At 49.3% G+C, this 22759-nt stretch overlaps 2 protein-coding genes across 4 annotated transcripts in view; both read right to left on the bottom strand.

Annotated features, from left to right (window-relative positions):
* LOC119455825 (neogenin) overlaps positions 1 to 19003 on the bottom strand; it is a 303156-nt gene extending 284153 nt beyond the window's left edge. For all 3 annotated transcript variants that reach the window (XM_037717303.2, XM_037717306.2, XM_037717305.2), the window contains exon 1: positions 18663 to 19003. In XM_037717303.2, coding sequence (XP_037573231.1) covers positions 18663 to 18753 — 91 coding nt within the window. In that variant the 5' untranslated portion in view covers positions 18754 to 19003. The remainder of the gene's footprint in view (positions 1 to 18662) is intronic.
* LOC119455828 (E3 SUMO-protein ligase PIAS3) lies at positions 6539 to 8687 on the bottom strand. The gene has a single exon (XM_037717308.2). The coding sequence runs from the start codon at positions 8488 to 8490 to the stop codon at positions 7363 to 7365; it is 1128 nt and encodes a 375-aa protein (XP_037573236.1). The 5' UTR covers positions 8491 to 8687; the 3' UTR covers positions 6539 to 7362.
* Positions 19004 to 22759: the final 3756 nt, after the last annotated feature.

The raw sequence follows: 22759 nt of genomic DNA, 5'->3' as shown, positions 1-22759 counted from the left end.
TTACTTTCTTGTCAAGGGCAAGAACATGGCACGCGAAAGCAACAGGGAGAAGAGGAATCACCTGAAGCGGAGGCGTGTGCTGTGAAGAATGTTGTGATGTGGTGGACCAACGTTGCGACCTTGCTGGCGCTAAGCTATTTATGTTGGTGCGTTTGCTGACTCAAGTTATGAGAGCGCTTCTTGTATTTTAAATATATTCATGAATTCAGCCCAAGACGTATTGCTTTATTTTATTGCAACCAAACAGTGAACCATATGCACTTACCAACACAATTCGTCTCGTAATAATTTAAATACCGTAACTGAAGCAGCAATAAACACAATAGCTGGATTTCTCGAAATTGAAATATTAGAACTTACTAAATATCACGTAAACACGTTTTGATATACTGTATAAAACCACTGCAGTATTGTTTTATGCATGAAAAAATGCACCTACGTATTTAATGCAATGGGCTGGAGCGCCGTGTTTATACCAATAAATGTGACCAATCGCCAAGCTAGAAAATTAACTTCAGCATATCGTGCCTTCTGACAAAATCCCCATTCTGGCTTCGCCTACACTGCTCAAAACGGCATTGAATAACGCGTACTTCAAAGCTAGAGCAGAGGCAGCGATACTATCAACCACGCTGCTCGTCTACACAGCGCAGCCGACATTGCGCGCAGCTCAGCCGTTATACTGTCCGCAGCGCCACTTTTGCGTCATGATGCGGAGAAGTGGTGAACTACGCTCGGTCGGCACACCTACCCATCTAGCCACCGTAGTGCGACTACATCCGACGGGGCAACACACCAGTTGATGAAAATTACGCATCCGTTACGTCAGTAATGGAAACATTTGAAAAAAGTATACGGACAATGTCATTAGAATAAAAAAATGTGAAGTCATAGCTGTTTGCTTCCATCCACGAATAAATTCGAGTATGAAACAGAGCAGGCTTTCTGCAGTTCGCTCGTGGCAATGCTTGCTGAGAATCCTGAGATATGCCGCGATGACATTACCGCATTGACCCGTGTACTTGCTTATCTTTCGCGGGTGACCGCTTTTCGCTGAAACGCGTGAAACACTTGAATCAAGTCCTTCGTGCAGCTCGTGTTGTGGCAGTGGAACTCGAGCATGTCCTCATCCGAGAGGCGACGCATGTAATTAGCAATTATATTGCCGAACTGGTCGCACTCGTTGTAGTAGCCGGCGGCGGCGGCTACTGCATGCTATCGACAAGCGGCCCGGTGTTGTTGCTGCTGCTGCCGCCGCTGCTGCACGTGGTTAAAGTGAGAAGTGGCTTAACATCAACGTTGGCTGCAGGGAAAGCCGGACCTTCTTCGCGGCATGCAGCGGAGCCGAAAGCACCTCAAGTATTCGACGCAATCGTCGGTTGCGAGCTCATCGTTGGCAACCCCCTGCTTTTCAGGGGGCACCGAGACGCTGTCGGGCCAAGATGCGCTAGGCTCGTCCAGTTCCACTACGCTCCCGTCGCCGTCGTCCAAGAGCACATCGTCACTATCTTCCTCCAGCTCGATTAGCTGCTCTTTGTCGAAGTGAAGTAGTGGACTAACGGCAGCAGTCCGGAAGGGGCTCTGAGTGAATTAACCCGTAGAAAGCTGAGACAGTCAAAGAACTTCCACCGACCGGTGTATTCGAGCTCTCCTTTTTTTTTTTTTTTTTTTCTTCTTTTCTTTGTCCGCGCATGCAGTCTTGTCCTTCAACTCATCGTAGTACTGCCGCCTCTTGATGATGTACACACATCGTAGGTTGTAACCAGTGAACGGTTGTCCCAGCATGGGGAAATGCTTGTGGAGGTGAATAGCGAAGCGGTCCCAGAGGCGACGCTCGAGTCGCAGGTTTTTTGAAGCTCCTGAGATGCGATGCCACCCGCCGTGGTGGCGCTCTGGCGTTGCGCTGCTATAAGCCCGAGGGCGCGCGGGATCGAATCCCGGCCGCGGCGGCCCCAGTTGCACGGGGGCGAAATCCAAAAACGACCGTGTACCGTGCATCTGGTGCACGTCAAAGAAAATTTAATCCGGCGTCCCCGCTGCGGTGTGTCTCACAAACATATCGTGGCGTAAAATCCCAGAATTTAACGTTTATAGGATGCGACGCCCGGAGCGCCGTTGGCTGTGCTCCTCATCACGACAGCTTACTGAGACGCCTTCAGCGGAACGCTAACCCTTGAGAACAGTGTTTGCCTGAGCTCGTTGGTTGCACATAGTAAGAAAGGTTTCCAGCAGAAAGCTCTGACAAGGACTGACGACACGCCGCTAAACCTTCATATCGCTTTCAACGCGTCGCCTTCGGACGAAACTGACAATTTTTATCATTCGTCGATGATGAACTTTTGCTCAAGTATCATTCCTATAGCACTTTACCGCCGTCCGGCAATCATGACCGCTGCGCTTCCCGCGCAATACACGCCTACACGTGCGCATACAGAGAGGGGGCAAAATTGGTGCCTCTCGTCGCGTCTCGTTGAGCGGCGGATGGAACGAAAGTGAATAGAATGAAAGAAATTTAGGCCAACAGCTATTTGTGCTAATTCAGATGCGCACGGTGAGGTCGTGCTAAATGTTCTTTGTAAAACAGGAGTAGGTAATTCGCCTCCGATAAGCGGCAGCGACAGCCGAGCAATGAGGAAGAAGCGACGAGTAATATATATATATATATATATATATATATATATATATATATATATATATATATATATATATATATAGTGGATGATACGGGGTCCATTTTGACAAACCGATGTTCAACGCTGCACGTTGCGTGCTTGTGTGTGTGACGATAATCGCAACGCAGCGATAAGAATGGGGCCGTAATACCGCAGCAAAGGGTACGAAGACGAGAGAGGGTTATTCGGGTATTATACAGCGCTGCGCTTCGCCGGCAGAAAGCCGTCCCGTTACCGGCGCTATGCGTGGGCACTTAATGTACGGTTTCAGCGCCTGCACCCCCCCCCCCCCCCCCCCGCTTCCTTTTCAACATAAGGCTAAAAATAAAATCTAAGGGCACCTATGCAAGGAAGCCTGTTTGGTGCCCTCGTCAAAATATACGTCCGTTACCCCGCCATGTTTTTTTTTTTTTTTTTTTGTTGTTTTTTGCATAAGGTTACCGTAATAACAAAGTGGGTCTACGCACTAGCCAGACGTTAGGGGAACACGTGTTGGAACTGGCGCATGACGTTCGAATCTTACGCTTTATCCCAAGCTCCCTAATCAATGAGTGTGGCGATGTGGGCTTTTTGGTTGTTCATATTGAAAAGAGCGAGTTGTAGCCCGGACAGGGACCAATTGGACTATAGAGAAGGCACAAAAGAATGTACGCAGGCAGCGGTAAGCCAGTGTATTCTTTGTGCCTTTTCGTGTCCTCGTTTCCTGTCCGCGTTACAACTCACTCCCCAACTGGCTACGACGTTATGCTGTCGAGCACGAGGACAGGGGTTCGATTCGTGACCGCTGCGCGGCCGCATTTCGGTGGGGGCGAAATGAAAAAAGAGAGAGAGAGAGAGAGAGAGAGATGGATGAATGAAATCTGGGGTTTTACGTGCCAAAACCACGATTTGATTATGAGGCACACCGTACTTGGGGGCTTCGAATTAATTTTTACCACCAGGGGATCTTTAACGTACCCCAATGCACGGGACACGGGCGTTTTTGCATTTCGCCCCCGCCGAAATGCTGCCACCGCTGTCGGGATTTGATCCCGCGACCTCGGGCTTAGCAGCGCAACACCATAGCCGCTAATTAAGCCACCACGGCGGGTTCAAAGAAAAGTTAAAGGGGTGCTATTTCCGACCATTCACTTTTTTTTTTTTTTTCAATGAAAGTCCCGGAGCTCTGAACCACTGTTGTACACGTTCCTCAAAAACAGGAACGAAAGCTCGTTCCTTCCCAATATTGAAACGAGTTCCCGTTACAAGTCCCTTCAATGCGAAAGGAACGCGTTCCAGTTACACTTTGAACATTGGAATGTGTCGTTACATTAACGTTACATTTGATTTTTTTTTTTATTGCGATAGCAATTATAGGACACTCCAAAGCGGATTTCTGCCGTCGGCGGCGTCGTCGCCGTGAGGTTCCGTATGACGTAAACGGCGATGAAATCGTCGCCGCGCTACGGACGCTGTATGTGCGAGTGAAAGGGCGCAAGGGACGCGCGCTTTCACGGGGAGCGAACGCACGTCGGAGAGCAAACGCGCGTTCTGCGCCGTGCTCCCCGAAGGGCTGCAGAATTAAGCGTCTATTTCCTCCTTTACAATCACCATATATATATATATATATATATATATATATATATATATATATATATATATATATATATATATATATATATATAGAGAGAGAGAGAGAGAGAGAGAGAGAGAGAGAGAGAGCAAACGCGACATCTTCCGTCGCGCAAAAGTCCGTGGGGGCACGGGAGGGAGGGAAGGGAGGCGACGTTTAGCTGCGGCACCAAATGCGTATTTATATAGAAACATTGCGAGGCGAGAAGGTGGGTAAGGTTTCCGACGCTGCTCGACGAGTGTCCCATTCTGATCTCTTTCGCTCCCACTTACCCCTCCCCGTTGGCGCTGAGCCGTGCTCCCTCAAGGGCTGCAGAAGATAGCGCCAACCTTTCCCTTTCCCTCAAGAACCACTTACCACCGTCGAAAACCTCCGAGCCGCCCCCAGAGGCACCGGCAACAGTCACCAACGCCGCGCCCGTTCGGTGCGAACGCGGGCAAAACTCCGACGGCGTCGACAACAGTTCTGCGCGTTGCTGGTGCTGCTGCATGTCCAAGTTTATACAGCTGATAAAAACTACTATCCTCACTCCGTATAGCTCTCTACTAATTTGCTATCGCAATTGATGCTACGCCTTTCGGGTGAAACTGCGACAATTTTTAAATTAAAATATAGTGTCAGATAATCCTGAGGCGAAATGAAGTGAGCAATTTAGAACTCGCATCTAACTACGTATATTATACGAATTTGAACACCACCGACAGCAGATTATCTGGATATAAAAAGAATCCAATCAAACGCTCCTAGACGAATTTGTTTAGGGAGCACCGGGCATACTCCAGGCATGTCTAACTGCAACTTTGGCTCTCGTTTATTACAATGCAACACATATGGCACCTTTCACTTCGGTCGTCAAATGCGCAATCAGAATACTGCGCTTCAGATGTGCAAATAGAAAGTTGTGATAAAGCAGAAGATTCGAACACCATGCACCAAAATTATTAAATTTCTTGCACAAGGAACCGCATCGAAAGGAACAATACATATGCGTTTAATGAATGCTGATTCAATATTGCAGTATGAGCGGAAGAAAAATTCCACCATACATATTCGCAACTTAGTTAAGTCCCTTGTTTGAACTCAGCAAGAGTTGCATCTCGATGTTGCGTTTCCGACAGACGAACCCGTTTCTTCGTCAGCAATTCGATGGCAACGTTGAAGAGCCGTTCCACCGAAGCGCTTGAGGGTACTGCCGTGCTGTACTTGAGGAGAAGTCGGTACAGTCCCTCGAAGTTCATCTGTGACAGCGGGTAGTCAACTGGTACCAGCAGGTACCGCGACAGCTCATCCTGTTCCTCGGCTGGAAGGGTTTGGTGCCCGAACGAGAAGAAATCTTCGGGCGCGGACGAGGTGGCAACATCTGCGCTGGCTGGTTTGGTCACCGCAGCCAACTCTGCCTTTATGTTGATGGTCTACAGGAGGGAGCGTCACGTGACAATCTTGAACCCTAGTCATAAAAAACTATAGCGGAGAATTCACCAAAAGAATGCACCACAGTCACGTGACAGGCAAGCGGTAGTTCTCTGCGCCTCACGCGGTCGCCCATCCGGCCTGCATGATGTGCTGCGTACGTGCGTACGTCTGTTCAATGCCGTGGAACGTTTACAGAAGGAACGCCGTTCCCTCTGCCGTTCTTTCGTAAACGTAACGAGTTACCGTTACAGTTCCACCGACCCTTAATGGAACGGTGGCGTTCCTCCCAAAAGAAACTAGTTCCAGGAACGCCGTTCCGTACAACACTGCTCTGAACCCTAGTGGCAAGGTTTCGTTCCCCAGGAGGAAACTGATTCATGACGTCACGACACAGTATATGGGAGCAGGACACAGGCACACAGGGACGTTTTCACAATCGCTCCGGCTAGCTGGGCCGTCCACTATGCTGCTACATCGGCCCTCACAATGAGTAGCAGAAAACGAGGCGACCGATCGAGTGAGCCGGAGTGCGTGTCAAAACGTTGAAATGTCCTGCTCATCGAGACATCACGACACAATGGCCTCCTGAAAACGAAGCCGAAAGTGCCTGTAGATAAGTTTTTATAGTGAATTGTTAACGAAGCTCTGGAAGCATCCGATGGCGATGCTTCTTCTCTTAAGATACAAGAATTGTGTAAAACCAGGCTTATGACACTGAACGTAAGTAAAACCCAATTATTTTCCACCTTTTCTTTCTTTGTGTGTGTGTGCGTGCGTGTGTGTGTTCTTTCGTCCGCGTTTTCCGTGCGTTTGTACAGTTCTTAAAAATGGAATACCAGCGTGCCCAGACTACCACATTGCTGAACTTTATTTTCCACCACCATCGTAACTTATCTTCCCTAAATCTTACATTAATTGCAGCATAACTCATGCATGCAGATTCTTTCACATATACATTTGTGTGCACATACCCACGGTCGTACCAACCACATAAAATTCTGCTAGCCGAGTACTTTGCTACGTCATAACCTTTCATCTGCCCTTCTGTGAAATTGTGTCTATATAAGCCATTCTACGTCTCAAACTTAAGTATACGCCCGTGCCCCCTGTTTTTGAGGCTTTCCAATCAAACTATGACAAAACATTGCAATCCATTCAGAACCGAGCCGCTCGATTCATCCTACCTAACTACTCTTAGCATTGCAGCACGAGAGCAATAAAATCCGGAAAGCCCCATTTATATAAATGCTCGCGCCAAGAAAACAGGTCATTACACCGATGGGCACTTTCGACGCAGCAGTGAAAAATACGCGGCTGCACTCAGTCGTACACGTTAATATTAAGGCACGCCAAATTTTGTGCGACTCGTTTAAACGGTGCCATAAAAGTGAATCAAAATAACGCGCTGCATCCACATGCTCATGGATACTGGGCAACTGAAGTACTTAATTAATGCTTGCATTTTCGTGTTACGACTTCGCCCACTTGAAATGTGGCACCACAGAGATCGGCGATGCATCGCCGATCCCTGTGGTGACGTCATCTCGCCACAGATGATACAAGGGTGGAGGCAGGATGCAGTGGTGCCGGGAACGTTTCGCTATAGGTTCCCGCTATAGGTCCAGGGCAAGTGTTCCGGTGTTACCCGCACAGGCATTAGCGCCTCTAGACTTCACGGCATGCAGCACCGGCCCCGTCCTCCTCGTCACTGCTGCTGAGCTCGGTCAAGTCAACAACCTCCACCTTAGGCCGCTTGCTGGGCCGCTCGAAACGTTCGACAGGCGAGGACCTCGAAGGTGGTGGTGAACTCCGAGCAGTAGATGAAGGCGGTGTCGCGCAAGCGGTAGTGGCGACGTCATCGTCGAGGTTACAAACCTCCTTCCGGGACGCCGACGGAGCCCAGGACCCGTCCTTGTGGAAAACGACGCTGGCGCAGTCGCCGGGCGCCCTCGCAACGATGTCTACGAACAGCTGATCGACGACCAGCGACGAGAAGGCGGCCGGTTTGCCACACAGGGGACACGTCCACGCGGGCCTCCTCTCGTTGACCTGCAGGTAGTTGAACGCGTCGAAGCACTCCAGGTGCTTGCACGCACGACCGCGACACGGGACGCTCATTCGCGTCCGGCTCAGGGGGCACGCGAGCGGAACGTGAAACCTCGTCACCGCGATATCGTCGGTATTTGCCCGGCGCTGCACCTTCTTCTTGACCCACGCTCTCGTCCGGGTTGCACTCTGCGTACTTCTCTGTTGCAGCCCGCTGAGAATCGTCGCTACCGACAGCTTCCGCACCAGGAACACAGCGGCGACGTACTCGCGGTCGCGTACGGGCCGCCAGGTTACCGAAACCTGGTTTCTCACGGACTGTGACAGGTAACAGGAGGTGACGATGTTGATGGGCAGGTGTATCCATTCGGTCGCTCCGCCGGCGACCTTGGAGGGAATCGGCGCTGGCAGTGCAACGGTCCGGTCGTTGACCTTTATGGCCAGATCGGAAGGGTAGCTGTCGTCCTGCTCGCGGCTCCTGCCCAGCAAGCGGAACCGAAGGTGCACTTGCACCTCGAACTCCGGAATCGATGCCGCTGTATGCGTCAACGACGAGCGAATATCCGTCAAGTGCTGCGGCCCGAACTGGAAATGAAGACGCATTTGCTGCCAGTCTGCGCTTCCGCTGGTCTCGAGGCGCGTCGGTATGAGGAGTTTGGCCAGGACTTTGTAGAAGGGGAGCCTCTTGAAACGCACACCCGGGTGCATCGGGCACGACCGCGTCTTGGCCGTGCGCCCGGGCGTCATCGTCAACTGTCGGCCGGGCGCCTATAGGGCCGCACCATCGGTGTCGTCGTCTTCGTGCCGGATTAACCTCGCAGTGGACTAAGCAGTTGCCGCCAGTGTACAGGCTGAGCGAACAGCCGGTGCTTTTGATGTTTCGTTTGATAGATCGCGTCTCTCTTGCACCGTTTTCTTGCGTTATTCTGTGAATGATGCACTATCACAGTAACCGATCAAAGCGGTGCGCGCAAGCGGTATTTTTGCTCACCCGCGCACTCGTTACGTCAAAATCCGTGAGCCTGCATCCATCGATCACTTTTTACTGTCGTGTCGGCGGTTTTCTTCTTAAAGGGACAGACAACCACTCCGAACATGAATTGAGATAACCCCGCGGATGGAAAGATCGTCTATCGTATTGGCTAGAACGGGCCCTGTTTTTCTCATTAAACGTGGATTTATATTTTTAATGATTCACTAAAAGTCGTGAAAAATTACCTTTGGCGCCCCATGCGGCAAAAGTATGAACCTATTTAAGAGGTCTACCACGTGACCTTCTACCAGTGTATGCTGTTCCTGGCTTTTTATTAATATTGAAATGCAGTAGCATTCTTTCTATTGTAAGTTTTTTCTACTTTACAATGTGCAAATAAGCCTTCGTTTGTAGTGAGCAAAGAAGTGGCGCTGCCTTCGCCTTCGTTTCCGATGACTTGGCTTGGCTCGTCTATCGACTGAATAACGATGACGGGGGCCAGCCAGCCATGACGTAGGCGTGTACTTGTGAAAAAAATGTGGTGCAGCTATAAGAAAGGTCTGTACATCAACGCAAACTTATTGTACCAGTATATATACCTTTAAATGTGGCCCGAAATTGACAATATAGGTGGTTAACCACGATTGCACTTCCTCCAGTGAAAGCAGGACGATGTCCGGCTTTCGCAATTTTCGAGGCGGGCTATCGGCATCGCTATCACTTCTCAGCGTTGCTGGAGGAGAGGCTGCTCAGATCGACAAATTCTGCTTACAAAATATCCACGCACTTTTGGAAGTAACCGCTGCAGGATGTAAACACTACCCAGGCTGAGCTTTTCGTTGCGCCATAAAAAACTGGGTCCATAAATATCGGTTGTCAGTCTCTTTAACGAAAACGATGTTTGGAAATTCCGCTTCGTAATCTGGTGTACTGTTCTACTTTCACTTGGAGCATCGGTATTAGGATACGGCCACAGGAACGTTTGCCGATCCCATGCATAATTACCTCTGCGACACAAAAAGATATTATTGATATTATTAATCGAAATTTGACTTACTCATTCTTTACGTCGACCCTTTGGGTTTTTTTAATATTAAGTTCATGTTACTCTACCTATATATGCAAGGCTGACTACCTTGTTATACACTATTTCATTTCATTTATTATCGGTTTCGTTTTCATCTTCGACTAGTAATTTATTTTCCCTTTTTTATCATATTGCCACACTGTTCGTGGCCTATCCACCACAGCGGGTTTGTGCCACTAAATAGGGCATAATCATGTAGATTGTCACTACCACCATGTTCTTCAGAAGGCGCCGTTTTGATTCTCAGAGCCCGTGGAGGAGGAGGAAGAGGAGGAGAAAAAAAAAACTTTATTTAAGGCCATCACTAAGGCTAAGTAAAGAAGAGCGCTTGCTCCGCTAAGGCCCGCTGATGATCCGCCGAGTCCGATTGAAGCCAAGCACTCCAGCAAGGAGAGGGAGGGTAATGGAAACAAGGAGAGGTAATGGCAGTGTTACATGAGTGCAAGACGTGTTCTGTATCTGCCCTTATCTCCTGACAGTTGGGGCAGTGAGCTGTGCTATACGCCATCCGACGTTGTAGAGCATTAGTGGGCTCGCGCATCGCGACATTCGATCGGCAGCGCTATAGTTGCGCGCAGATCAAGTCGCACGTTCGTTTAAAGTACCTATAGCCCGCGCTTGCCTCCACCATTGCGACGTAACCAAATTTAACTTCACAAACCATACGGCTGATCTTCAGCTGTAGGACACAGCTTCGATTAGGAAAGAGCGCCAGGAACATATCTCTATAAGACCATTTACGCCAAAGATCAAACGAGCGAGTCAACGACAGCCTTCCAATGAATGGTTCGAACAATAGTTGCCATGGCTGGCTTCTTCCAGCCTCCTTGGAAAACGTACTGTTGCCTTCAAAGCTCATTGCCACGGCTGAAGTGGCGAGGCTATACAGTAGCACTCGCAGTGTTTCAGCACTGGAATGATTGCCGTGGGTAATTTGGTCTATTAGAATTACTTGTAGTTTGCTCCCTCCAGGGAAGGGGGGGGGGGGGTAATATGTTAAGGTCCACCTAATGGACTGCTCATTTCGGCTGTCGCTGAATGGCTGCAGCTGTACGAGCGAGGAGGAGACTGGCTGGGGGCACCTGTCTCCTCACTCGTGCAGCTGCAGCCAATCAGCAGCGGTCAAACTGGACAGTCCACTAGGTGGACTGTTACAGAACCCCACCCTGCAAACATGACCACTGCCCTCTCCACCGAATCTACGCCGGCACGCTGTAACGAGCGGACTCGAAGAAAGGCAACAAAGTTTTCTGCGTCGTTACGCGCTGCCTCAAGCAACAAGCGTCAGTCCTGTGGAGTAAGCTGCTCCAGATCTCCTTCCTTGATAAAGCTTACTTGCCTTCTTTCTTCTTCATTTTTTTTCTCTTTCTTTGTTCCTTTTCGTGTCAGTCTGCCGACACGTCTCTTCACTTTGGCCGCAGTTAGTATGCACCATCATGCCAAGACGACAGCGAGCAACGCAGGCGAATGCAGGTGGCCCTTTCGTACTTGGGCCCGAACACGCGCGTCAGCGAGAAGGGACGTCCCGCCGCGAAACACGAGCAAGACAGAGCGCGCGAGCGAACCGCATTCTTCGCCATTTCTTCTTCGTCTATAGTACTTTCTAACCTGGTCTCGCGCGCAGCCTCTTCAAGTAAGGCTCTTCAGACAGCACGGCAGCCACTCTGCTTTTCACTATCGCAAGAGAGAAAGGAAATAAATAATCTAATGGGGATGCTCCCGAGTAAGGGAGCATCCCCATTGGCATCAGCGGAGCAGCGCACTTTCGTCACGCTGGGCTTGACAGTGGAAATTTCGGTCCACGTAGCATGACGTCCTAAAGCAGAGCGCACAGGCAGAACGCGGTCTGGTCGGGATGCATCACCTTGACTTCCGCCTCGTAGCGCTCGCGTCAAGTTCATGTAAACGGCCGAAAAGCGAACAGTAGACTTGCGGGCTGCAGATGACCGCGGCTGCACCAGCGGAGAAGACCGCCGCTGGAACGCAGCGCGGATGAGAAGCGCGTTGCGCCACCACATGTGCGGTATATTGGAAGGTTGGCACGCATTAAGCGATTGATGAACCCGCGATCGAAGAAGGTGATCGAATGCTACTGCGCGAGCACGGTTTCGATTTGGACCCACACGACATCATGAGGTAACTGAACTGATGTACGACAGTGTGTACCAACGATAGAAAACATGCAAACATACGCACGACAGCACTTGCCTTATCGCGCGAAGTGTCGTGATTACTGAGTGAACCAAAGCATCTATATGCCTTAAGTGGTTTAGTAGCAGTCAGCCGGCAAATAATTTATCTCACTAGTATTCGCCTACCGCGACATGGTCACAAGGTTACAAAAAAGAAAGATCGAATGTAGGTATTCGAGTGGATATATCTTTTCCTATCCTTGAAAGATATAGAACTTCAGGAAAGAAAACTGCTCCAATTTTTATTGCGCTTCTAAAGCGTCCGCTTTTCTCTATACTGTACAACTGACTCGCGTATTGCTCCCTCCAGAGGCACAACTAAAAGCGAGTCCGAGACCGAGAGAGTCGGGGCGATACGGACCGGCTATCTAAAAAAATTCGGCCACGGGCCGGCCGTACGCCTCTACCCACTTAGGAACGGAACGGCGTGCGGCATCGCCGGGGTATAGAGTTGCGAAAAGAAACAGGCTTGCTATCCTCGTCGGCGACACGCAGGAATTAGGGTTCACCGCATCGTTGATCTCTAGCGCATACATACAACAGCGCGGCCGCTTTTTTTAATCTCGGGACCTCTTCCTCGAGTGGCCAGTTTAGAAAGCCATATACGAGCGGGCGAAACGGGCCCGAAATGGATCGTGTTTACTTGCCGCCGCCGCCGCTGCTGCTGCTACACACGAGAGACGCCTATTAGGGGCTCTACACGCAGGCGGTTCCGCCCTTGCCCCCGCTTTTATCGCGGCCTGCACTACACATGGCGAAGTCTCTGGACCCGTACGTAGCGCATACTAATCGCGCCGAGCGGGTCGCGGCCGCGCAACGTCGAAAGGCGAAGCGCGGCGCGCTGTATGCGTGCGCGCGGCCGCGTTGAAAGAAACCGGAATGCGGCCGGCCAGCTTCGAGGGCAGCGCTCGGACGTCGCGAGGAGCTAGCGCGCGCGGGTGGAGTCGGCGACGGCATGCGTGCCAGACTTTGCATGCTGATTCGCGCCCCGCCAGACTGATACGCTCGGGGCTCGCCGCGGCAGCCGTCGGTCGCCATAAATCAAGCGCGCGCGCGGGTGCAGTATACTACGTGCTGGGCGAAGGCGAGGATAAGCTACTTCCGAGAGTTTCCTGCTGGGAGAACGAAGAGTGAAGGGATATAAGCGAGAAAGACCGCGTGCGGCGTCGGCGGGAATCCCGCGAGCGGTTCGCTACAGCGCGCAATAAGGGCCGGATCCCGAGGAGTTGAAAGCGAGCGAAAGTGCGTTGCGCCCAGAGGCGTCAAGAGCGCGGGGCGGATGTGGAGGCAGAGGAGAGGTGGAGCGCTCACTTGCCCGCCACTGAGCTTCCTTATGCACAGGGGCGGTCATCATCATCACTACTATTGCACGAACCGAATCCCTATCCGTACTCTGAAGGGCAAAAATACGTCAAGTAATCTCAAATTACCGCTGTCCGACGCGGACCAACTTATAGCCCGCCTTATCCAAGAGTCATAAATATATTGTTAAGGGTATAAGATAAAGATAAGTGAAGAATTATTTCCTATTTACAAGCTATAGCACGACAGTATTTTGCGTTTATTTTGACTACCTGTTGCTTTCAGTTAGACTTTCTGTTGAGATGCAATTGTATATCACACGTTCTTATTATTTCTGTATGATGATTATTATTATTTTTTTTTTGGGGGGGGGGGGTTATAGGCTTGAATGTTTCGTAATCTCCTCATCGCCGTCGACGGTGTTTTCATTTCCTTGATAGGCATGCTGTAACTCTAAACGCATTGCATCCTGAGTTGCCCATCATGATCAGTCTCGCTAGTGCACAGCTGCGCTGACCTGCTGCAGTCGAGGGTGCAACAACAAAAATCGGAGTTGGCCCCGGAGCTAAAGTTTTCTCGCATAATCTGAGGCACTGCGTTGCTTTATGAACACAAACCCCCAAAGTCAGTTCAATTCTGCCAAAATTTCTTCACGCAGCCCTGTATGTTCTTCGAAAAGCCTTCGCTTCACAGCGCCCGCATGCAGTGCTTCTCGCGGGAGGTATGAAAGCTCTTAGATCAGGCAGAAGGCGAACACGTTTGTCGCGCGACGATTTCGTTCGCATTGGTCTACCGATTTTCGCTTTTGTTATTTTTCTTTTCAACCGCGTCGCTAGCTGGCAGAGGAACCCTTGCTGGCAGAGGAACCTGCATAGCTGGCAGAGGAACCGTTCCTTCGGCACCCGTCAGGACCGCAGGCTGGCTTTCGGGACGCCGGGCCTCCCGGGCGCACAGGAAACGCCAGGAACGCGCGGGTGACGCAGGCCAGACATTCATTTCCCACGGTCTCCTTCATTTCCGCGCGTTTTAATGACGCTCTCCGCTTTCATCGGACGGCTGGAACACGTCGCGGAGCGTAATGCACTCGGGCCGCGAGCAGACACGGTCTCGGGTCGAGGGGACGCGCGCGCAGGTCGTATCCGGCCCTCCGCCTACACATCGTTACGTACGAGTATGGGGCACCGCATGCACAAGCGTGAACTTACATATATAAGTGGCCCACTGGCGCTTGCTGAGTGCGTGTACCCACTCCCCTCTCCTATTTTTTTTTCTTCTTTTTCTGGGAGCCTCTGAATATACATACGCAGAGGACGAGCCTGCTTATTTATACAGCGGCGACAAGTGGGGCATCCCGAGAAGTGACGGATGCCAGGTTGCGTTGGAGTACGGTGCGTGCCGCACGGGAAGGCGAATACACACGCGATTGGGGCAGTGTAGGCGTGCCAGGTCTGGTAAGTCTTCCTGGACGCACTGATTCAGTGCGCAATGTCTAAAGGGCCCATCGTGCACGGCCGGCAATGTAGCTAGCTATAGGAGCGGCTATATACAGCACTCATGGCTCACTAAAGCCCGAGTTGAGTTTAAAATTGCCATCATTTTTAGTGCATGTACGTTAGCTCGCGAGAATGCCAGTAAAAAGGATCATAAGCTAGTTAACTTGTAACACAAATGTCACGATCGCCGCTGTGTTACTCCTCGAAATCGCCGACCGATCATCCTCCCAGCGTTCAGGCGCTTCAGAGAGTTATAGCTGAATGAAGCAAATCGTACTGCGGGCACCTCTCCTTGATTACGGATAGGCCGCGTAGGGACTCGACGGCATAAGCATAACAACACAGACAAAAGGAGGAACAAAATAGGAAGCCCCTGTGCCACACAATATCCTATTTGTACAACCCTCATTAGTTCCCCTACTCGCTTGAGCAGCACGTGCACACTACTTCTCGCGATGCTGTGATTTGTTTATGCATTCGCGTCAACGGTTTCCCGGAAACAATTTGTCTGTAACGACGCATGATTACTGCGCCAAGGTAGCAACGGGACGTGGCTGATTAACGGTTGATTAAAGTGGAGAAAACAAAGGCAGGAGCATGGTTTTTTTTAAAATTCTCGCCGCAATATCAGCGCCGTACGTCACTGTGACAGTCACGTACTTCAAATAATACATTAATTCTTACATTTGGGCCGTTTTCGCGCGAAAGAAGTTCTCTAAACTCGGCAGGTCGAGTCTCCGACATCTTAGAATTAAACGTGCTCCTTATTTACCGTTGCACTATCAACTCTATACCCGAGTAGCCACTGACGAAATCTGTGACGTCACGACGAGCCAACGCGGGAACTTAAAAACAGCGTCGCCAACGGTCTTACTCAGTATGCATCTTTATTGTCCCTTAAGTTTCATGATTTTCTTCATTTGATAACCAGAAGCTCCCACTCCAGCCTGTCTTTGACGCCCTTTTATGAAGTTTCATTTGAATCAGTGACCCCAGCCAAGATCTGGAACCCCCGTGGCTTCTCGGATGACTCTTCTGAATGGCTTTTCTGAGCTCCTTGGATGACGAGCACCATATCTTCAACTTGCCTCCATCGTTGCGCCATCCTCTCCATCTGCTGCCATCATGCATAGATAGCCCTCATCACACCCTTACGCCACCGCTACCCCTTCTCCATGTGCAGTATAGCAGCTCACGCCAACCTACCTGACTCTTTATATAAACTGATCCAGAAACAAGGTCGGTCACGAGGCGAGTTCGCGCTGATCCAAGAGGGCGCTTCTGCCATAGATATACGCGACTGAGAGATGAGGAGAACTAATTAACGACGCTGGATACACTGGCAATGCCGATCGCGCGCGCGCGCGCGTCCCTGCGCAGCAAAACACCGGACAGGAAGGAGAAAATGACGGCGAGGAGCTAGGCCGCGGTCACGTCGTGTGTCGCAGTGGGCCCTATTGTGCTCCCAGCCGCTTATCGGAAGCCTCTGGTTCCGCCGGCATGACTCCCGAGCTGCGCGACAGTCATGTAGTAGCAGGCGCTGGCTTCAGCGCTGCATTCGCGCGGGCCCCGGGTCCCCCCTGCCATTCCTAGCCTCGGCGTCCGAGCGCTGTCGCGAACCGCCGCCTCGGGATGATCGATCACGAGGTAAATGCACCGCGAGCGACGAAGGGGAAAGTAAAAGAAAAAAAGCCGGTGTGGGAGAAAGAGGGGAAAAAAAAAGAAAAAAGAAAAGGCGGAAAGACAGAGACGTCGAGATGAAGGGTGCATATACGCCCCTCGGAAGCGACGTCGCGCTGGCAGTAATAGATAGGGGACCTGTGAAGTCCTTCGGAAGCCAGAAGATATCCTTTCCTTTCCCGTCTCGTTATTTTTCTGTTTCCTTTGTGCTTCCGCGAAAAGGCTGCCCGGACCACCGCCTTCACCTATGTGGACGCGCGTATATGTATACACAGGCAAGCGAGAGATATAACACTTCCGAGAAGCAACAAAGAGAAACATTCAGTGTCAACTGAGCGCAATGAGAATATATATATATATATATATATATATATATATATATATGTGTGTGTGTGTGTGTAGTGTGTGTGTGTGTGTGTGTGTGTGTGTGTGTGTGTGTGTGTGTGTGTGTGTGTGTGTGTGTGTGGTGTGTGTGTGTGTGTGTGTGTGTGTGTGTGTGTGTGACAACGGAAATTTAGTAAGAGTGGGATTTTTTAAACATTATCATGCAAGTTGTTATTGCTGCATAGCCGCAGTGGTCGCTCAGCGGCTTGGGCGTTCGGCTACTGAGGTCGATGGTTCGACTCCCAATCGCGGCGACCGCAGTTTGTCGGGGGCGGAATGCAAAGACGCTCGTGTGCCGTGACTTGGGCACGTCGTGAGGGACCTCAGGTGGGCAAAATAATCTTCCACTACGGTGTGTCTCATAGCGCCAGTGTTGCGTTGGGACGCAAAACGCTATCGATCAATCATTATTACCTTTTTTAATAGTTTTGTTCAGATAAATACTCCCACGGTGAACTGACACTTGCAACCTCGTTGCAACAATAGTGAATAGAAATAACCGTTTTTCTTTATTGTAAAACGCTAACGGAAGGGGCATGCTTTCATTTGCGCGATCGCATGAATATATATATATATATATATATATATATATATATATATATATATATATATATATATATATATATATATACGGCAAGTTCACTCATTTCTTACAGTTTTTTTTTTTTTTAGCCATCCCCTTCTTTTCTACTTTTTCAATCCGTGAAGGATTGCACTTGGCTTCAGCCACTGTTTTATTTTTATTTTTTTTTATGTTTCTGCGCGCTCGAACATTAATGCGTAGTGTTTTAAGCACATATATTGCGAAGACAACGCAGTCAGATGAATCATGAAGTCAGTCGTTCGATTTTCCAACCATTATATGAGAATGAGCGCGAAATGCGATAAGTATGAATTACGTATCCCAAGAGCCTAGTTTACCTGTACACCGTGCCGGTGTTCGCGCCTAAAATCTACTGTTTAGCGATCGACAGCTATTCTGTTCGGCACAGCGCAACCCAGCGATTTACATGACAAGCCGGACACTGAACTATACGAACGTCTTCTCAGCAAACACAACGAACAAGCGCGAGCACCATGCGTACCCGTAATATGAAATAAGAAACTCCTTTCAAATAAAAGTGTCTTACGCTGCGTATGAGGTGCGCATAAAGCACGTACTCGCGCCAATTGTCGTGTAGTGTGGTGTAGCTAACTAAACAGAAGCAGGGTACGCTAGCTTCACCTGTCAAGCATTCGGCGAGCACGCACTGCCGCGGGATCGATCTAGCGGCAGCGGGAGCCGCTCCCATTCAAACAATGAAACAAGAGACAGCTAACTCTGACCAAAATCGGCGGGTAACGTATCATTTTATTGCGTAATCAAAGCGCCAATGCGACGCTCAGGTGAGCAAAGCAACGTGCGCGACTACCGGTGCGTATCAACGCACGTTTCCTCATTCTCTCCTCCGGACTGAAAGGATGCTCCTCCGGATGAGTCAGTCGAGGAGAAGCGGAACAAATGCCGCTATCCCTCTAACGGCGGTACACAAAGTAGTCTCGTTAACGTAAATAACTGTACGTATGCTGATGGATCGAGAATTATGGGCGTAGAGATGCTAACCGCAACGAAATCAGCCGACAGATGACGGCAACTAAGCCTATTTTAAGAGCACGGACGAGCAGTATAGAGTGCCGCTCGCCTATCGAAGCGAAGTCCCGCACCCGTTTGTTTACACTGTCCACAACAGTTCTTTTTTTCTTCACGTGCGCGTTTAAAAAGCAGACGACAGTGGAGGGGGCATTTTTTGCAACGTCCAGGAACTGACCTTTGACGGTGCTGGAGACGCCGATGAGCACGTAGGACACGGCGAGCACGAACCATCGTAAACCACGTTGCTTCCGATGCTGCCCAGCCATCGCGTTATGCCCCGCACAGGATCAGATCCGAGAAAACACTCATAGGAGATGCCCAACTCTCCTCGAAGCCACTGAGTCTGCGAAGCGAACCTTGTAGCCGCGCACTGTCAGACGACGGTGATCCTCTTCGGCGGCATCACATCGTCGCTAGGCGAGGCGTGCGTTTGACAAGCCGTACACCACAGACCCAAACAACTCTCCCGAGCACTCTCTCCGGCCGAATATGGTGGGTCCATGTTGAATTTTTACAGCGCTGTTATGGCAACCGAGTTGGGGACGCCTTCGCTCTTGCGGACCAATCGGAAAAAGAGGCCGCGCCCGTCGCGCCTCTGCCGCCTTCATTCAAAACTAAACATTGCTTTCGGTTTTGGTATGCCAGTTCTTGTTTCGATTTCGCATTTACCTGCAATGTATATCGAGACTTTTTGCGCCATTTTCGCGTATGCTTTAAGTAATTTTCGAATTTAGCCGTACTGCATCCTAGGAAAACTAAATGGCATATGATCGTATTTGTTGGTTTCATAAAGCGATCAGGTGATAATTCGTTCAACGTCATATGTATACAACATTTACATATGAGCCCGGTGGCTGCACTTGTTCTGAGTGAATTCTATAACGCAAATCACATTGAAAGTGCACGCTACTTATGAGGGAACTAAACTAGAATATTAAGCTAACATACAGATTTATGTTATGAAATCGCAGGTGGGTTGCTTTTGCCAAGACACATATGCTAGGAACAGTGGCGCACCGACGGGGGGGGGGGGGGGGGGGGGGGGGATTTGGGGGTTGTAACCCCCCCCCCCTGAGGCCGACCTACCCCCCCCCCCCTTTTGTTTAACCCCTTTTCTCTCCTTGTGCATTTGAGTACTGCAACTAAGATGTAAGACGCGCAATTGTCTGCACTCGCAAAAAGAGCATTTTTTTACAATTTCCCGTGAAGAAATTGAAATTAGTGCTGTTTAGATGGTATGGGCAAACTGTCAACCCCCACCCCCTGGCAGAGATCCTGTGTGCGCTACTGGCTAGGGACAATCTTTTCCACCGAACAAATGCCGAGAGTTCCACAATAGCCCGTTCAGCGTTAGCGCGGAGATATGCAGTTAAACCTTGATTTAACGGAGTCGATGCGAGCCAAGAATTATTATGCTGAATTGATAACTTCCTTAAATTGGAAGCACTTGAATCACCCATGTGAATAATATGTATATCCAAGAGCGAAAAAAAGATGCAATTTTTGATTGTGTATGCGCGCTTAGCGCCATTTACGATCACTGCGTTATGACTGCAAATTAATGGCAATGCTTTCAAGTGTGGCTCGAGCTTTTTGCCGGGCAACTGCTCTACCAGGTTTCTATCGACACAAGCTTTCCATTTCTCAAAGAAGCCAAAGTAAATCATATTAGAGGGCGATGTAGAGAATAGACATGCGGACCAAAATGAATTATTAACATTACTTCAAGTTAATGCCGAAAACAAGAACGCAAATCCTACTCAAATAGCCCACGTAATTGGCCACTGGGTGAGCCTACGCAAGGGACGTGTGGCGAATTCGAAACTATAACGCCACGGTCACTGCCATTGTTTCAATATCTACCTTTTACCGCTACCTATCCCTGTAACGGATCCAGTGGCATCAATCCCTTCCCTGCTTTTTTTTTTTTTTTTTTTTTCACCAACACTATAAACGTCTCTTGCTTATCTCGACTGCTGACCGGTTGATGCTTCCGCGTTCTGATGCAAGCGCCACCTGACGACGTGGCAACACGGCTAGAGTGACCTAGAATATGGGAGAGTGTCCAAAGCGCCGCGCGAATACATGGGAGGAGCGAGGACCTTTTTGTGTGAACTCCCGCGCCGCGGCGCTGCTGTACCGGACCCGTGGGCTTTCTCCGCTGCGGAAGCCGCGCCAAGGCGGCGGGCGTCTGCTACCAGCCTGATATTTTGGTTGCTATTAGCCAACATCGCAATAATTTGGGATATATTAAGTACCACGTCACCGCAACGTAATACCGCAGTGACTCACCGCCCAGAGAACGCGTTTGCTGGCTGTGAATACGAGTATTTTGTATATTTCCTTCTAGCTCGCTTGGTCCGCGCTTACGCGGCTGTTTGAGTAACGCATTCCACGCGCTTACTTCATTTAGTTACGCGTGAATGAGCAACGTGAACGTGCTGCAGAAGAAAATAAGCTGGAAATCGCGATGACAACCAGGAGAACGTGGAAAATATGGTTAGCTCATGCTAACGCTTTTACACCCTATCGTTCCCTTTCTTTTATTTCGTGCATTCGGTTTGTTTTATAAGACTGCCTTCGGCGCTCTGCTGTTTCTTTATTAAGGCGAAATCCTTAACAGGCTCTTGGGAAGCGGAATGTGTCCGTCGGTGGGGCCGCGGTACCAAAAATAAATACAAACCACGTAACTCTCGCGTCTCGTTCACTTGGTATATATTCCAAAGTATAGCGTGGAAAGGCACAGATGCGTGACTAAGATGACTGATGGGTCATGGCATTAGTAACTTGACATACTTGCATTCACGTCGCGATTAACGACAACAATATCACGTGTGGTGCAAACCCGCTTTTTCGGCCAGAAATCCCTCTGATGGTGTGGGTGTGACGATAAGAACGTGTTGAATGCCAATCTTGATCCCAGCGTGTCGAACTTGCTCATATATCATGTAGAACTGAGAGCACAGGTAAAGGGTAATAATAGTAATGATAATTTCTGGGGTTTTACATCCATAAATCAAAATATGGCTATGAGAAACGCCGTATTGGAGGGCTCCGGTAATTTCGACCGCCTGGGGTTCTTTAACGTGCACATATATTTATGTACACGGGTGTTTTATGCATTTCACCTCCATCAAAATGTAAGCCGCCGTGGCCGCGAATCGAACCCGCGTCCTTGAGTTTAGCAGTCCAACCTACCAAAACCACTAAGCTACCACGGCGTGTAGGTAAAGGGTACGTGAGGAATTTACGCAGCAAAAAACAAGACAAACCAAAATAAATGAAACGCTAACAGTGCAACATTGTGTACGTACACCTCATTTCATAATTACGAGCGAATGTCAGAAAACAAACATGACGCTTTACGGATGTGCAACTCGTCTTTCGCCTTCCTGTGTTGCAAGAGCGCAAACACTATGAGCGAATTTTAACATGAAAGTAACTTTAGGAATATTTATTGCGCATGCTCGCTGGTTCGTACACAGCAAATATACTTACTGATAAATATTTACATACTTGTAGTTACGTAATGAAAGAGGCAACTATTCACCAGAACATAAACTTCTCATGTTTTACTGATTGAAGGTAACTATTTTAGGGATATGTAGAATCAATAGCGATATTTGTAGTGCATCAAAGATTACAATATTCAAGACGATTTTCCACTCAATATAATGCAAGCACAAACATCATCACGCGCCATGAATGCTTGTTAGTTTATGTAAAAATCACACGTTAAGCAATAACTATTATATATCATGAGAAGCTATGTTGGTAATTTCAGAGAGGATTCACGGATTAATAAAACAAGGATATTGCTGCAATAACGTTTGCATAAGAAATGAGTGAATAACTAGGCCAGTAGTAGCTATCTATTGATTTCAATGTAGAAAAATATATATTTGTTCACCTTTTTTATGTTTATTAACCTATTGGCTGGAATGGCTTTTCTTTCGAATGTCTGAATTTGAAACCAGCTTCGCTCACGGTGAACCTTAAGGTACATCGTGCGCGAAGTTTGTATTGAAGAGTTAGCGTACAGCAAGAATTGTTCGTGTACGCTATCTATGAAGCGAAATAGGCCAACAATTGCGGCGTTAGGGCCGTCTCCGCTCCTTCTCTTGTTTCCCTTACACCTTCTCATGGCGCTCTGCTCATAATAAAGTATTGTCGAGGCTAAAGAAATAATGAATAAATACATATGCATATGGCTCTAAACCACTACTGACCGTGAGCGAAATGCGCGTAGTGGTGAGCGAAGCGGTCACTGCA

This window comes from Dermacentor silvarum, chromosome 6 (genome assembly GCF_013339745.2).
Source record: "Dermacentor silvarum isolate Dsil-2018 chromosome 6, BIME_Dsil_1.4, whole genome shotgun sequence".
NCBI classification, from domain to species: domain Eukaryota; kingdom Metazoa; phylum Arthropoda; class Arachnida; order Ixodida; family Ixodidae; genus Dermacentor; species Dermacentor silvarum.
This window is presented reverse-complemented; position numbering and strand designations above follow the sequence as displayed.

What these genes read in the sequence shown, in the direction of transcription:
- LOC119455828 (XM_037717308.2), bottom strand. Translation starts at nt 8,490, where the DNA reads ATGACGCCCGGGCGCACGGCCAAGACGCGGTCGTGCCCGATGCACCCG.